The sequence below is a fragment of the Dreissena polymorpha genome, chromosome 6, assembly GCF_020536995.1.
Source record: "Dreissena polymorpha isolate Duluth1 chromosome 6, UMN_Dpol_1.0, whole genome shotgun sequence".
In the NCBI taxonomy this organism is placed as follows: Eukaryota; Metazoa; Mollusca; class Bivalvia; order Myida; family Dreissenidae; genus Dreissena; species Dreissena polymorpha.
In genome coordinates this window covers 56,592,879-56,609,786 of record NC_068360.1, presented here as the reverse complement: position 1 = coordinate 56,609,786, position 16,908 = coordinate 56,592,879, and the positions used below count along the sequence as shown (strand labels likewise).

The 16,908-nt window shown below is 35.7% G+C and overlaps 1 protein-coding gene across 2 annotated transcripts in view; it reads right to left on the bottom strand.

Moving 5' to 3' along the window:
• The window catches only part of LOC127833483 (protein timeless-like), a 48,451-nt gene that overhangs the window by 13,114 nt on the left and 18,429 nt on the right, over window positions 1–16,908 (bottom strand). For both annotated transcript variants that reach the window (XM_052358759.1, XM_052358760.1), the window contains exons 9-16: window positions 16,349–16,854; window positions 14,886–14,955; window positions 14,384–14,499; window positions 6,147–6,260; window positions 5,387–5,493; window positions 3,947–4,142; window positions 3,198–3,396; window positions 1,434–1,549 (exon numbers count right to left, since the gene is read on the bottom strand). In XM_052358759.1, coding sequence (XP_052214719.1) covers window positions 1,434–1,549; window positions 3,198–3,396; window positions 3,947–4,142; window positions 5,387–5,493; window positions 6,147–6,260; window positions 14,384–14,499; window positions 14,886–14,955; window positions 16,349–16,854 — 1,424 coding nt within the window. The remainder of the gene's footprint in view (window positions 1–1,433; window positions 1,550–3,197; window positions 3,397–3,946; window positions 4,143–5,386; window positions 5,494–6,146; window positions 6,261–14,383; window positions 14,500–14,885; window positions 14,956–16,348; window positions 16,855–16,908) is intronic.

The following is a 16,908-nucleotide window of genomic DNA, read 5'->3' as shown; positions in this document are numbered from 1 at the left end:
TGAAATGAACATTTTGCACTCAGTCGTCCAACTTTGTTCTGTCTACACTATCTAACCAGGCATTGAAGAATCCACTAGACCGCTCGCATATGCGAGTGAAATTGACGGTCGGGCGAGTAAAGTTTGTTAAATACTCGACCGACCGGGCGAATGCTGTTTTTCAAGTTGATAAATATAAATTCAGTTCCAGAACTCCTGCCACATCGATACAAATTGCGAATAATTTTGCGAACGAATAAAAAATAGGTATAGTACACAAAGAAACTGAACTTTCGTTTTAACAATGAAAAATGACGTCACGGGCACAGTAAAAATAATTCTCGAAATCTGCTGCGCTCTTTTCGTAAGTGCCAGTGCTCTTAGCTAATCGATTAAAAGGTAGAAAAACAGTTAAATATATTTGTCATTCCGTGAAGAATAAAATTTCATTTTAATGTAAATATCAATAAAAAATAATACATAACTGGTTAATTATAATATTTCTTATATTCAATTAAAAATAAACAGAAAAAATAATTATTAATAAACAAAATAATTCGTGATCAGAAGCCTTAGCCAAAATTTACCATATTGTAACCATTTCTCAATCAAGCGTGTCTTTCAGTAAAAGTTCGTCTGAAATATTAAAAAACTCAGCATGGAAGTACTCTATTTATAAAAATATGTGCAAGGTGGTGGAGACAGGGAACAGAAAGAAGGGTCATCAAAACGAATAGCGGAAAGTATTGAGAAAAGGAAACAGGTGCAGAAAATGTAAAGAAAGCAAATAAAATCCATCAGATAATGTAGTTAATTTGTTTGCAGTTTAGTGTTCATATGTTACGTAGGTTAAACAGGTTCTGGTTGATCATAACTAAAAAAATAAATATAGATATATATTTTAAATGCAGGGCGAGTAGATTAAAGTGAAGGGCGAGTGGATTGTCAGGTCTATTCGCCCTGCAGTGCGAGTGGCTCTGGAAAAATTCTTCTATGCCTGCTAACATTTAGTAAAGAAGACAAAGGGGTATTCCCAGAAAATGAAGGTGAACACCCCAAATTTTAGGGGCCATGTGCTCATGGTTGTGCAACAGGTGCCAACCTTGACAAATCACTAAGTTACACAAATGGCTCAGCAGTGTACTGGTAGAGATAAAAACCTTACTGCTGGGAACTAATGCAGAACATTCACCAAAATGTCTTTCAAAGTATTTGTCTAACTGATAAATCTTAATATCCAGTTACTCCGTTACAGCAACTAACTGGAGCTTGTCCCCAGACACTGAATCCCGTATTCTGGAGCAAGTTGTTACCAGTATAAACATGTAATAAAAAAATAAATCTAACAGGCAGAAACAAACAGATAAATCAATAGTATTTAATGGTGATTTCGGTATACTCCGCTTCATCTTGTACCATGGGCATAAAGACATGTAAAATGCATGTAAAACTACCGTTCATTGGGTGGAGAGATGTTATCGAGTCCAAAGTTGACGGCACACACAAGGGGATCAGTCTCAGCCAGGGCCAGGAACTTCTGTATGATGTACTCCATTAAGTCATTCATCTCCTGTAAAATATAAACACAGGGGGTTGAGTGAATCATTGGATTAGTGCTCTGCATGTGTGTTAAGTGTCATCTAAGATTGGTCTACACAGTCTGCACAGGCAAATAAGGGACAACATTTTTGGATGGATATTGTTATATTACAAATGGATATTCGCCTAAAAGAGACTTTTTTTTAACAAAATATACCAGAAAAGCGAAAAGTGTCTTCCCTGATTAGTCTGAGGGGACCTCACAGGCTAATCTGGGACAAAACATTACGAAAATACATTTAAACAAGATGCGTTTGTGAAACACATTGTCCCCCTTTATGACGTTTGACCTTGAAGGATGACCTTGACCTTGACCCTTCACCACTCAAAATGTGCAGCTCCATGAGATACACATGCATTTCAAATATAACATTGCTAGCTTCAATATTGCAGAAGTGACATTACATGAGCAATTTTGACCCATATATTTGACCTTGAAGGATGACCTTGACCTTTCACCACTCAAAATGTGCAGCTCCATGAGATACACATGCATGCCAAATATCAAGTTGCTATCTTCAATATTGCAAAAGTATTCATAAAAATGAGCGATTTTGGCCACATATATTTGACCTCTGACCTTGAAGGATGACCTTGACCTTTCACCACTCAAAATGTGCAGCTCCATGAGATACACATGCATGCCAAATATCAAGTTGCTATATTCAATATAGCAAAAGTTATTGCAAAATGTTAAAGTTGGCGCAAACAGACCAACCAACCAACCAACAGACCAACCAACAGACAGGGCAAAAACAATATGTCCTCCACTACTATAGCGGGGGACATAAACAAACTTTTCTCAGGCGTTGCTCATATGGTTATAAACAATCCCATGAAACCAGGCCCCGTGTTCACAAAACATTTTTTGCAATCGAAAATCGATTTTGCTTGTCATTGAAAATGGATTTCCATTGTATTTGAAAGGCAAAAATGAAAATCGATGTCAGTTAAAATCGATTTTCAATTGCAAAATCGTTTTGTGAACACGGGGCCAGGTTTTGAATGTTTTAGTAATTAATTTAATTTCAATAATTGTACAATGCAATACAAAGCTTAATCTGCATGTAAGATTCCTAAACACAGATTGCAGTGCAATACATTGAAACTAACTCAAGTCATTGAGCTGAACCAGTCACCTGGACACAACTTGCTCCAAATACAATTCCCCAGGGTAGCATGGTAGAACGTCAAGCAAGCTTGCTATATCCAAAGTTTCATAAAGAATTGTCAATGTAAAATAAAGTTATTGACATGAAACCACCAGCATTTTTAAAACCATAGGGAAACAAAATATTCAGTTACTCTCTACTAAATACACTGAAAAATGTGTCTCATTTCCATCGGCTCACACAAACAAGTAGATTCAAAGAATGAAACTAAAATCTTCCAAAGACTTAACTCTTTACCACTTAGATACGTATTTTTACGAATTTGCGGTCCTTAAGAAAGTTTAATTTACATAAAGACCTTTCTTACTAGTTTCAATACTTGATACTAGAATTGTGGATTACTGGCAGGCTGTTCTGGTTTTATGCTAGTTGCAAAAGCCATTTTCACTTTGCTTCTCTTTGACAGAAAGGGTAAAACTAAAATCTCCAACTCTATCAGTCACATACATAAGTGAGGGGTAGGTTGCTGTCAAGGATATTGATGAAGGTCTGAAGGATCTCTGGATGCATGAGAGCCTCGTGGTTCTTGCAGTCTCCCGCCACGTGGTACATCATCGTGAACGCACAGTTGTTCACATGGTGGTCGTTCTCGCCGTATCGCTGCAACAACTGGCTGTACTTGAGCATCAAAGCTGGCTGGGAAAACCTGGGAGGGGACGGAATAAAACTGTATTAAAAATGAACTAGAGCTTTGTCACAGAGGTGACGAAAACCCCCACATGCCGCATTGACACAGAATATTTTGCATGATGTCTTCACAAAAAAACAGCGGACACCATGCTCAATGTTTAAAACGCACTAAGTGACCTTGTGACCTAGTTTTTGACCCGGCATGGCCCATGTTCGAACTTGGCCTAGACATCATCTAGATACAACTTCTGACCAAGTTTGGTGAAGCTCAGATGAAAACTACTTGAATTAGAGAGCGGAATGGAAGATAATAACAAAATGGTTAAAATGGGAATGAGGAGATAATAAAGTGGTAAAAATGTGAGTTGTAAAAGAATAACACCATGGACTAAATGGGATTGGGAAAGAATAACACATTGGCAGAAATGCAAATCTGGTGAGGAAAACATATGGTTAAAATGGGAATGAAAATAGAATAAGTCTGTGGTCAAAATGAGATGGGAAAAAAAGCCCTGCTGGTAGTGGCATCCTAGACATGTTAATGAATTGCTGAAATGAGGACCTACTGCTTAATGTGAGATATCATGGTGACGCTGCGGTCATCACACAATCCCCGAGCCAGCCAGTCCTCCAACAACAACAGGAAGTAGTGATTGGTCACGATGATGTCACGCAGGTACAGGTTACTATGACAACCAGGCTCGTATGTCTTCAACAACCACAGAAACGACTGTCTTAGATCTGTCATGTTGGCTAGCTTTCCTGTAAGACACAATGTCATATTGAAAAGCTCTTCTGTAAATAGCAATTTTATGTTGCAAAAATGTTCATACAGTAATGTCATGTTGGCAAGATTTCCTATCAAGAGTAATGTCATGTTAGCAATATTTCTTATCAAGAGTAATGTCATGTTGGCAAGATTTTCTATCAAGAGTTATGTCATGTTGGCAATATTTCTTATCAAGAGTAATGTCATGTTAGCAAGATTTTCTATCAAGAGTTGTCATGTTGGCAAGATTTCCTAACAACAGCAATGTCAAGGCAAGATTTCATATTTAGAGTAATGTCATGTTGGCAAGATTTCCTATCAAGAGTTGTCAGGTTGGCAAGATTTCCTAACAAGAGTAATGTCATGGCAAGATTTCCTATCAAGAGTAATGTCATGTTGGCAAGATTTCTTATCAAGAGTAATGTGATGTTAGTAAGTTATCATTTACAAAGTGAATCATCAACATAAACTTCATTTACTGTATTAATATCCCATTATAAAAAAGCAAACCATGAACAATGTCATGCAATGCCATCATAGTACAAGTCTTATATTTGTTACCAACCTAGCTGTAGCTTTTCTTACTCAAGTTTTCTCAATAAGCAGGTTTACAGTACATGAGACTACGGTACATGCCTATTTAAAACCAAAGAAACAAATTACCATGACAACCCATTAGATAAAGTCTTTTATTTCACTAATGTAATTAAAACAAGAAAAAGCCTAAGTCATGAGACACCTCTCAACAATCTCAAGACGCATTTTTAACTAACAACATTAGTTGCTATAGTTACATAGGCTAAATTAGATTTTATTGGGAGATTGTTGATACATAAGAATTTTTCAGACACAAATAAGTGTAATATGAGACTTTCTTGCAAGTCTTTCACATCTGTACAAATATAAATCTAAAAGCTCAGTTATTAAATAGAATATACTTGCAAAGAGAAATAATTAATTAAGTTACATAAACATTTATACAAGATAAAGTTTCAATCAGAGATATATCGATCGATTTCTGATAAACAATTAGAAAATAATAAACCTATCAGCAGTTTTTATTACACAAAAACATTTGCGTCTAAAACAAACCCATCAGTTTACAGCAGGAGACTTAATGAATTCTTAACATTAAATAAATGACAATTTTCTCTAATAATATTATTTAATATAACATATGGCCCCTAAATTCAATTTTTCAAAGTAATGTTATTGAATATGCTATATGGTGCCTTACTTTGCAGCTGTTGAATGTAGGTCAGGTCATCACCTGCCAGCCCCTTCATGATGTGGAATGTCATCGTTTTGATCATCTCTCGCAATGCTGTCACCGCCAAATGCAGCCTGCGTAGAAAATGCTTGTACAGTTGTTAAAATACTACACAAAATGTCATTTCTACTAAACTAGGTCAGAAAAATGGTCCTTCAAATACCTCAATATCAACGTCAATCGTGACTGGACTTTGTGAAAAAAATAGCATATGAGATTGGCATATGAAATATGACCCAATAATGCTATAAAATCAGCTGTAAAATAGAAGACCACGACTGCCAAATTCACTGGCCTAAGGATTGGCCCATATTATAGCCTTAATGTTTATCAATCAAATAAGTCAAGATCCATAATCAGTTACATATGACCCTTAGTCTCGCAAAAGGGCTTAATGCATGTGCATATAGTGTCATCCCATATAAGCTTGTGCCTAAATGGAATTTTTCATTAAACGCAGTCTAGCAAAAATCCAGTCTAGGTGGAAAGTGTCGTCTCAAATTAGCCAGTGCAGGGGAGGACATTAAATTATAATTAGCTGCGCTCTCAGAAAAAGAGTTTTAATGCCCGTCAAAAGTGTCCTCCCAGATTAGCCTGTGCAGACAGCAAAGGCTAATTAGGGAAGAGACTTTCTGCATTAATGGACTTTTTTCATTTAAAGAAGGCTCTTCTAAACGAAAATCTAATCTAGCAAGGACATCAAGCAATGGACTACAGGATTACCCACCTGCGCATACTGAGCTCGTAGGAGTTGTCATTCTTGAACGCATGCATGACTTCCTCCCCGTTACTGACTGCTTCATACACCAGGAATCCAAACACGTCCTCTGTGAGAATGTCCCTGCAAACACAACGAGGAAAATAATGGAATTTGAGAATATCTCTATAAAACAACAGAAAAAAATAATGGAATTTGAGAATATCCCTATAAAACAACACAGAAAAATAATGGCATTTGAGAATATCCCTATAAAACAACACAAGAAAATATTGGAACTTTGAGAATATCCCTGAAAACAACACACAGGAAAATGATGGATTGCAGATTGCACTTCACGCACATTCATTTATGCCATTTTTCCAAGAGTGCCGATAACATTGAACCAAGTTTTATTCATATAGACTACACACCCTTTTCCAGCTCAGCGGATCTCAGACTCTGAGAGGTTAACAAGAACTAAAACCACTAATGCGTGCTACTGACGTATGTCCTACTTTATTAAATCAGAGGTTACATTTTTCACAAAGGATTATAAATATTGCACGATACAACTTCATATCATAAATTTGTAAAGCCTGCAAGTTTGAATTTTGTATGTTTAAATACAAGTAAGTTTGTATGTTGTATGTTTACAAGTTTGTGTCTAAAAAAACCCACTTACAAACAGAGATCATGGGGTTATAAAAAAGTGTCTTACGTAAATAGTAAAAGCAGGAAATTCAAGAGTGAGTATTAATTATGATCATTTTTTGCCAATATTATTTTACATTTAATTATTTATATAATTTCTTTTAAGAAAAACTCTAAGACTATTGTTTCTGCTACAGTGTCATTGTTGATAACTAAGCTAAGAAAAGTGTCATACGTGTATAGTGCTTGTACAAATATAATAATCAGATATCATGGGTTGGGGGTTTTTAACTATTTTTTACTGTATCAATTACAAATTAATAAATATCAAAGCTATCCAATTACAAAAAGGTACACAAAAAACTTAAAATTTGTCTTATTTTGTCTCATAACTATTAATGAACAGACGCAAAATGTCTTATGCAATACAATATGGAACATAAATGGCAGGAACAAAACCCTTTAACAAATTTAAACTTTGCCATTATTTCAACAGTTCTTTTATGTTGCGAGGTGAAGAATATTCACAATGTCTACTGTCACACAACATACAATGTCATATTCTTATGGAGCTTTTACAGACTTACGGTAAAGGAGTTCATTAATTATTTCTTTCAATTTAATTGATTCAAAAGCCCAGGCTAGTGAAACCACATCGTACAAGTTTCAGGAATGAAGTTGTGAAAGCAAGATAAGCCTTCGTGTTTCTTGTATTTTTTTGTTTATTTTTTTTGCCTTATGCGTACGGACTGAAATACTGTTGCAAACAGCGAAAAACCCAACTTAACAAACTACACAACTCTCGGATGCATGCACAGACCAGAAATAAGGACTTAAGGCATAAGTCTAAAGTGGCGTCCCTATTTTCTTTGGAAAACACTTAACACACATGCATTAAGCCCCGTATTCCCAGAGCGATGGTCAACTGTTCTAGAGCCCTTGTAGTCATGGAGATCCAATATGTCTCCCTCCTAAAGGCAATAAAAAGCGTATAAACACAAATGGCAATAAGCAGGAAAACCAATAAAGCGACTGCAGAGTCGATGCATTTCGGGGTTTACAACGGCGAATTGCTTAAAAGATTATTGTTCCCATTATATACTCGACTTTATAGACCTGTGACAGCAGCCATGTCACATGTTGACATAGCCGTGAATTCTATCAACTGATAACATGTGCAGGGATGTTCACATGCCACAGACACTGGCCTTATTCTCAAATCAAAGTGTGTGGGTAGAAGCCTTTGTAATTGTTTATATTTGGTATGTCAGAAGGCATTTAATTGTTCTGTAGACCAATAAAAGATATTACATATTAATGGTTCTAACAGACTTAAAATTGTGTGAGTAACGACCATTACGCATAAAATCACTTTAACTCCTCAAATTTGGGGAAAAGCCCTAAAAGTGCAGCTTGAGCATGTAACAAACATCATTACCTAGCAATTGTTTTTTTCCCCAACAATTAGTTTGTTTACAGTGTACTGTTGAACAAATCATTATTTCTTAAATAATAAACATTTTCTGAAAAATGTTCAAAAATACCACAGCTTTTTTCTCATTCAACTCAGAATAAGCATAATAATTTAACATCGATTGTTAACCAAATCTAAATATTATGCGGCTACAATCTATCTGTTGTTATTAACATTAAATACTTATTCATTTTATTTCAGGTCTGCCCGCAGCCATTATATCCTTTCAACACTAATTTGCTGAAGTAATTTTCTGAAAATTAATAGCCTGTATCAACAAAATTGTGTTGGTATTTAAAACAAGAAAAAAACAAACACATGTTCCAGCATGTGAGTAATTTGCCAAACATTATGTACACAAGTAAAAAGTTTGACCATTTTTAAATGGCACTTTTAAACAAAACAATAGCTTAGCATTTAAAGCTAATAACAAATTTGTTCCATTAATTTAAAGCCGAAAATGATAATAAGGCATATTACAGTTGACCTTTCATTGCATTTACATTTATGCTGCAAAGTACAAAAAGGTCTTAAGAATCTAAAACCCTTCTGTGTGTTACAACTTATATACCGTAGGTTTCCACGTATAGCACGCAGTGTTTTACCTCCAAAATTCAAATTAAAAAGCTGGTGCGCGCTATACATTGATACAACGCTAACCTGGCTGCTAAATTGGTAAAAAATATGTTGTGAAATCTTAAATAATCAAAATGGCCGCAATGTTTTTTTCCAGAAAACTACCACCCTATAATCGTACAGATGAGGGGCCATTGTCGAAACAACAAGAAGTCGCTACTGGTAGATATGAATGCGGTAAAAGAAGTTTTGGTCAAAAATAAATTTGTTTGAATAAACTTGCGGACATTTCTTTGTTTGTGTTTTTACACTTCTTTATTGATGAATTCCGATGGGGATTTTTGTCGACATTCCGGAGAGCAGGCAAGGGTAGGTGTGAACGAGGTCTTTTTTGCGGGTAACGGTAGGTGTGAAAGGGGGTCATTTTGAACTTCGTAATTGGCAGATGTTATTGAGTAATAGATGCCACAACTTGTTAAGATGCTAATTGACATTTGAGACACTAAGTGACACTTGAGAACTTGAAGATATGCAATTGCATTTTGTGTGTATAAATATTGAACGTTCCACAGTGGTGAACCTCAACAACTGTATCCCTGTCTCCCATGCGACCTTCAAATTTACCGGTAATGCCCATGTTTTCCCGGAGGAAAAATCACACGATGTACACTAATTCTTATTTTCTCACGTTTTTCACGAAATGCATGTGGACTGTTAATCTTTTGCTAGAAAATTACAAAATTGTCAGAAAAGTATATTGCTATGCAACCCATGCTCCTAATCATAATGACGCTACCTATTTTGAATGCTTAATTAAGCTTTCCAATGCCCTGGATTATTGGATTGTGCAATAGTAAAATGGGGGCGATTTTCAATTCGATTTGATGGTTTTATTGTCTTTAAATATTTTTTTCTCCATTTTTGCATTTAAAAAACAGCCTGCGCACTATACACGGGAGCGCTTTACGTGGAAACCTACGGTAAACAGTTTTGATACTTATGTGTAGAAGCTAATATTGCAAGGAACAAGTTTGAGCTACATGCATGTGTATTTAAGATGGCAGTAAAACTTTCATGTATGATGTCAAAGCAATAACAACAAGCATCTAAACATAGTGCACAAATCTGTGCAACTTTTCACTGCGTCACATAATATAAACAACACAGGCAGTATATCATGTAAAAAAAAACACAAAGTTAAACAGCACACGTCCAGAACCATCAAGAAAACCCACAAACAACCAAGAAGCCTCAGTAAGGCGATAAAAAATCCAAATGGGAATACAGACTTCTTGAAGCAAAGCTGAAGTGTTACATGTAAACATGTCAATTAACCCAGCATTTTGTCTAGACTTTTATAGTGCAAAATGATGTCATACTTCAAATTTGGAAGATTTCCTATTTAAATAAAACTCATACGTTGGTAAGGTATTTAAAAGTAGTATTTTGATCAAGAGATCTAAAGTACCAGTATGAATCCCTGTGGAAGAAAATTTTTGTATCTTTTTTCTTTTATTTTTCCATCAACAGTCAATTCCAGTATTTAAATCTGTAAAAATTAAAAAATATGCTTAAGGGTTGAACAACATTTCTAACACATCAGAATATCTCAAGTGTTGCTTTTTTGTCAATAAACAAAGATAAAGTGACAATAATTTAGATCTAACAAATTTCTGCAACTGAAATGAGAACTTTGTTACTTTGTTGTGTCTTGGATCGCGCTATATGTTACAATGTTGTGTCTAAAATGGCGCTATATGTAACAAAGTTGTGTCTAAGATCACTACTTCTTTTTCCTTGTTTACCTAAGGTAGTTTAACGAAAGTATTTTAGTTCTTGTCTAGACACTAATCAGTTATCATTTTAGAATAATTGGCTTATTACATTAATGCAACTTTTTTGAGGCAAAAGTAACTTATTCCAGCTACATGAAGGTTCTTGACTTGGACTTGTATCACACTTTTTGTCAAAATTATTGCAAATATCACAGAATTAAAAGCTGTAGACCGTCTTTCCATTGACAATTATTAGGGTCTTATTTATCCCAATCATCATCTCCATTTTCACCACATGAGAAGAAAACATACAATTACTTCAGAAAAATCAAACCTAGTAAACAAAATGTATGGGGGTAAAAAATCCAAATTAATAATAAGACACTTCAAGAAATGACAATCAATATTAATAAAAAAAGGAATAACACAACAAACAATAGGATTTCTAGAACTGCAGAATTTCTCAGCTAAATATAATGCAGCATTTTCTAAGACCATCTTTGTTCCATGATATCCCCTGTTACACCATTATGTTTGTAACAACAAAATATCAATATAAAAAACATCAATTGACTGACTACCCTCTCTTTACCCCTCCTTCCCTGTTATTTCCCCACATAGAGCTACACGTGTTCAGCCTCAAGACCCGGGGATGTTATACAAGACATGTAATACATCTGCCAATAACAGGTGAGGCTGGCTATAATTTTACAGCACTCGCCGAAGAATCTAACCTGCCTATATGCATAACTCAGTTATATTTCACACGAGTGGCTCTATTTCCTTCTAGTAGTGATGGCAACCAATTTTAATCAATAACCATATATAGTCAGAATAACTGTTTCTGTGAGAGCAGACTGATATAGATAGTGTACTGGTTGTCTTACAATTGGTGGAAAACTTGGTTTTGGTGTCAATCATTACAGTTGCAAACACAGTATTTTTTATAATAATCGCTGATTGATATGAGGCATCATACCTGTTGGTAAAACTTGAATGTAACTCTTTTAGTGGTCTGAACTGGTAATTAAAATATTCAGTTGGCATAAATTTGATGAACTTGAGCAAAATAAGGGATTTAGCCAAAGCAGGATAACAGGATGCCCTCCACCCATTTTTATGCCCATCCTTTTGGTCCATCTTTCATTTGTCAATGTCCTCATAAGAACAGACACACCCAACTTGTTTTTTATTTGATATTGTTAACACTTTGTTTGAGCATCAAATAACCTTTAATAAGTAACACATCTCATGGAATTTTTGCTGACTTGATGCTTGAATATAAGTAAACAAGTGGAAGTGGAAACAAAGTGAACAAAGTAAACAAGTAAACAAGTGGTAAGTGGAAGCAGCAGGATTTAGGCACTTGCAAGTTTATTGCTCAACAATTTTTTCCGAAAGAGATCACACTGCAACTCTTCAGGCCCCCACCATTTTTAGTCTTGCTAAAAAGTAACTGATATTGTCGAAAAAAGTTCACACAAATAAACAATTAGGTACATAAACCTGAACTATGATACCGGTATACTATATAATTTTTCCAAAGGAAATTCCCTACTGATTGATTACAATTCTACAAAATATTGATGAGACCAAACAAATCATATCAACAAAAACCATTAGAAAACAAAACAAAACAATAAGACAAAACATTGATGAGAATAATGAGAACACTTATAATGATCAAATACCACCCACAAAGTCAGTGAATTTGAACTTGGTTCACCCTGCAAGTGAGAACAGTGTAAGTACACAGCTTTTAGCTAATGGCCTCCATTACCAAGGCCCATCATAAAAAATTTCCTGTCAATCATTTTATTGCAGGTCGAAACACTTTAAGTTCAAGTAAAAACTCGGGCAGGGAGAAAACGTTGAACCAAGCAGAAAATGTAAAATGACGATGGAAATGATCTTCTGCAATAAAAAATTTTGTCTTGAAAAAAGAACAAGTAATTATCTAAACATTCCTGCAGAAATTATAAATCGACCAGTTTCAATTACTGACTAGGAACTGTCAACAGATTTCTTAGCCAATTTGTATTGCCGTTTAAAGTAGCAAAAAGTTACACTATCGTGTTTTTGTAATTTCTATCAATGTTTTGGAAATAAAAAACTTTCAATTATGATTTTCAGGGGAAACAACATGGAAACCAAAATGAAGAACGATTTTCAAACATGAACATGCACTTTAGCGCTCTTTTCACTTACACAAATAAAAATAGTTCACATAAACTAATATGATTACAACTTGATTGCATTTTCATGCAAAAACTGCTTATTGAAAGGGTAGTCAAACATGTAATTATCATGTTCATATTATTTTTTTGTATAATTTTTTTTTTTCTCGATGATGTTATTGTTTTGCACCAAAGAATAAAGAACGGCTTATTGTCAGTAAAAACAACGTCACTAATATTAACCAAGCAAATTGTTAATACAAACACAGTGCTCCAGCTAGCAATAAATAGTGGGGCGCTGCGCCCCTCTAAAATTTGCCCACTTTAAAAGCGCCCCTCTATTTTTCTGTCAAATGCCCTTTTAATCTCTAAATTCCTGCTTTCAGGCCGTATAAATCGCCAGTAACATCGACATGAATACACAGATAACAGGCCCTACATGACTGCCTGGGGTGTATTAAGTCAACACATTGTGAACAAACAAGGCCATGGTTTGTTATCAGATCACTAATTAGCCTTTTGTTGCAGACGATAGTAACATGCTGTGAAAGATTATCTCTGAGGTCACGCTTGGTTAGGCACAATCACACTCGAATGAAATCAAACTCAGCACTATTGATTTTTTTTTAACTTCTGAATTCTTTGGCTATATATTTTTTGTTTGCAAAAATAGTGATTTTTAATTCAAAATACCTATAAACATTTGAAAATTAATCATCTTTTTTAATGCGAATATGCGGTTAATTTTTAGTCCGAAATTACGGCATGGAAAACATATTTGTGTTTGGATTTTATTTCTGAACTTTAAAACTCTGTCTGTCCTCAATCATGAGAAATTTTAACATGAATAGGGGCAGAAAGTTGTTATTTCAACAAATAAAGAACTTGTTTGGAAGGAGGATTAATCACTCTGCAAGTAAAATGTAATGTTGATATTGTCATATATTTTCGCGACCTAACAAAACTGTCAACGTTGATGACATAAGTTGAAATAACGTGTTGTGAAATAAATATATCCTATTATTTACAATAACAATGTTTCATTTTAATCTCCAGACTGGATGCTATTTCATGGTGACATTGATCATTGTTTAGACTTTTAATTTGTCAATATAGATTTTTGTTTTAATTAATATGATTATTGTGGACAAACATTGGCTCTAAGTTATATAAAGCAACGAATTTAAGTAGTGACAGTCACGTTTTTTTTGACCCAGTGAAACCCCTGAATTTATTTCATGTTTTCTTCATTTCAATTTTTTCTAAAAGGCCACTGATGCTGAAACTGAAACCTGAAAGATTAACATGCAGTTCAATGATGATAGGTGATAAAAAAACATCAAAATCCCTTCCCCCCCCCCCCCCACACACACCGGACAGAAATTACTGGATTCAAGTTTCAAAGGCTTCCTTTCAAACCCTAAGATACTGATGAGCAGCAAACAGCATAAAACTTGAACAGACTGCGAGTTACTCGCGGGCGGTTCTGGTTTTATGCTGGTTGCATATAGCCATTTAAACGTTGCTTCTGAGCAGTAAGGGGTTAAATGCTGATCTTTCCGACAACAACAATGTAACCATGACAACAGCAAGGCACACTGGGACACCCACCTGATCTTGCGGAACTCGATCTCTTTCCGGCGTGCAAACTTCAGGAAGAAGGCTACACTCCACAGGAAGTACGAGTCGTCCAGCTCTGATGATGACTGTGGGGCCAGAATCTCATCCTGAGGAGAGGGGAAAAAATGAGATTTTATTTAGCTTCGCTCTGGGAAAACTTAGCGACTCTTTTAAATGAAAAAATTCCAAAAAGCCACACCAACAAAAGTAATCAAAACAAAAGTAACCAAATACTATTAAAGTGTCATTAAACACACATACAACCAGTTGTGAATTATGTACAAGTCATATTCAAACATGTTTATCCCTTTTATTACGTTAATAAACAAATAAACAACAATGTAGTATTCTGATGCATAGAAATTTAACCATGTGGATGTAAGAAAGCGTTGTACAATTACCAATCATAGGGAAAAAAGAGAAAAGACTACTTTTTTGTAACAATTTTTTTTGTAGTAAAGGATTAAAATTAAAATTGTGACAACCATCTTACCTGCAGTATGTTTACAAGGTTAGAGACCCCATTTTCAAGGAAGTTATTTGTGAAGTCAACTAGACGATCACTACAAATGAAACAAAACTGTAGATTGAGATATGCATAGAAAGATCGCCAAATTGATGTTGCATACAAATCAACCGATCATTATGGTAGATAAGTTTCATCAAAGACCAATTCAACAAGGGCTGTTTGTAAAACATGCATGCCCCCCATATGGGCTCTCTGTTGTAGTGAGAGCCATTGTGTTAATATGTTTTTTGTCACTGTGACCTTGACCTTTGACCTAGTGACCTGAAAATCAATAGGGGTCATCTGCCAGTCATGATCAATGTACCTATGAAGTTTCATGATCCTAGCCATAAGCATTCTTGAGTCATCATCCGGACACCATTTTACTATTTCGGGTCACCGTGACCTTGACCTTTGATCTAGTGACCTGACAATCAATAGGGGTCATCTGCGAATCATGATCAATCTACCTATCAAGTTTCATGATCCTAGGAATAAGCGTTCTTCAGTTATCATCCAGAAACCATTTTACTATTTCGGGTCATCGTGACCTTGACCTTTGACCTAGTGACCTGAAAATCAATAGGGGTCATCTGCGAGTCATGATCAATCTACCTATCAAGTTTCATGATCCTAGGCCTAAGCATTCTTGAGTTATCATCCAGAAACCATTTTACTATTTCGGGTCACTGTGACCTTGACCTTTGACCTAGTGACCTCAAAATCAATAGGGGTCATCTGCAAGTCCTGATCAATCTACCTATCAAGTTTCATGATCCTAGGAATAAGCGTTCTTGAGTTATCATCCGGAAACCATTTTACTATTTCAGGTCACTGTGACCTTGACCTTTGACCTAGTGACCTGAAAATCAATAGGGGTCATCTGCGAGCCATGATCAATCTACCTATCAAGTTTCATGATCCTAGGCCTAAGCGTTCTTGAGTTATCATCCGGAAACCATTTTACTATTTCGGGTCACCGTGACCTTGACCTTTGACCTAGTGACCTCAAAATCAATAGGGGTCATCTGCAAGTCATGATCAATGTACCTATGAAGTTTCATGATCCTAGGCCCAAGCGTTCTTGAGTTATTGTCTGACAACCACCTGGTGGACGGACCGACAGACCGACCGACCGACAGACGGACATGAGCAAAGCAATATACCCCCTCTTCTTCGAAGGGGGGCATAATAAATAAGTGCAGACAAAGTTAATAAAGTGAACAAAATCAAAGGGCCATGTCTTATCCTAAAATTTGCTGAGCCCGACATTCAATATATGTGAGCCCGACATTCTGAGAACAATATTTTATAAAATGAAAACATCAGTGACTAAAGTGAAGGTGACTGTTAAACTGCATAAAATTTGTACATACATAACAAGAAAACAAGTGTTTTTGTGCAAATCAATGTATAATATTTTGCTTGAAAATGAAGGCCCATGTTACCAAGTGTTATCCACAAAGCTGTTGGTCCCGTAGCCGCTAGATTTTCGCTCCATGCTTGATTCAGAGGTGGCCATTTTCTCTGTCTCAGATGCCTGTATGGTTGAATTATCAGACATACTGTTTGCTGAGTTGCTACGTACAATACCACTTCCACTGCCACCATGTTTATTTGCAGCTAATTTTCGTGCATTCGCCTCCACGTCCTCATTCGACAACCGACATTTTGTGCCGAAACTCTCAAGCAAGCTACTACCACATGTTCGCGTAGACCTCTGTTCACATTTTACTGTTTGTTCACTGACCGATTTACATCTGTCCTGCCCTGCCTGGCTTCCACTAATATCTGACCAGCCCTCCCCATTCTCTGTCTGGGTGTTATGGTCAAGTTTTCCTGGATATAACATGCAACGGTCCATGCTGTTTTCGCAGTGGGAACATGTGGCGGAGTCACAAGAATCAGCATCACACATCCCCATGTCTTCTAATGCAAGGAAAACTTCTCCAACCTAAGAGAAGGCTAGACTTGATTTAGTTCAGTATTTTTATTTTTTATTTTAGAA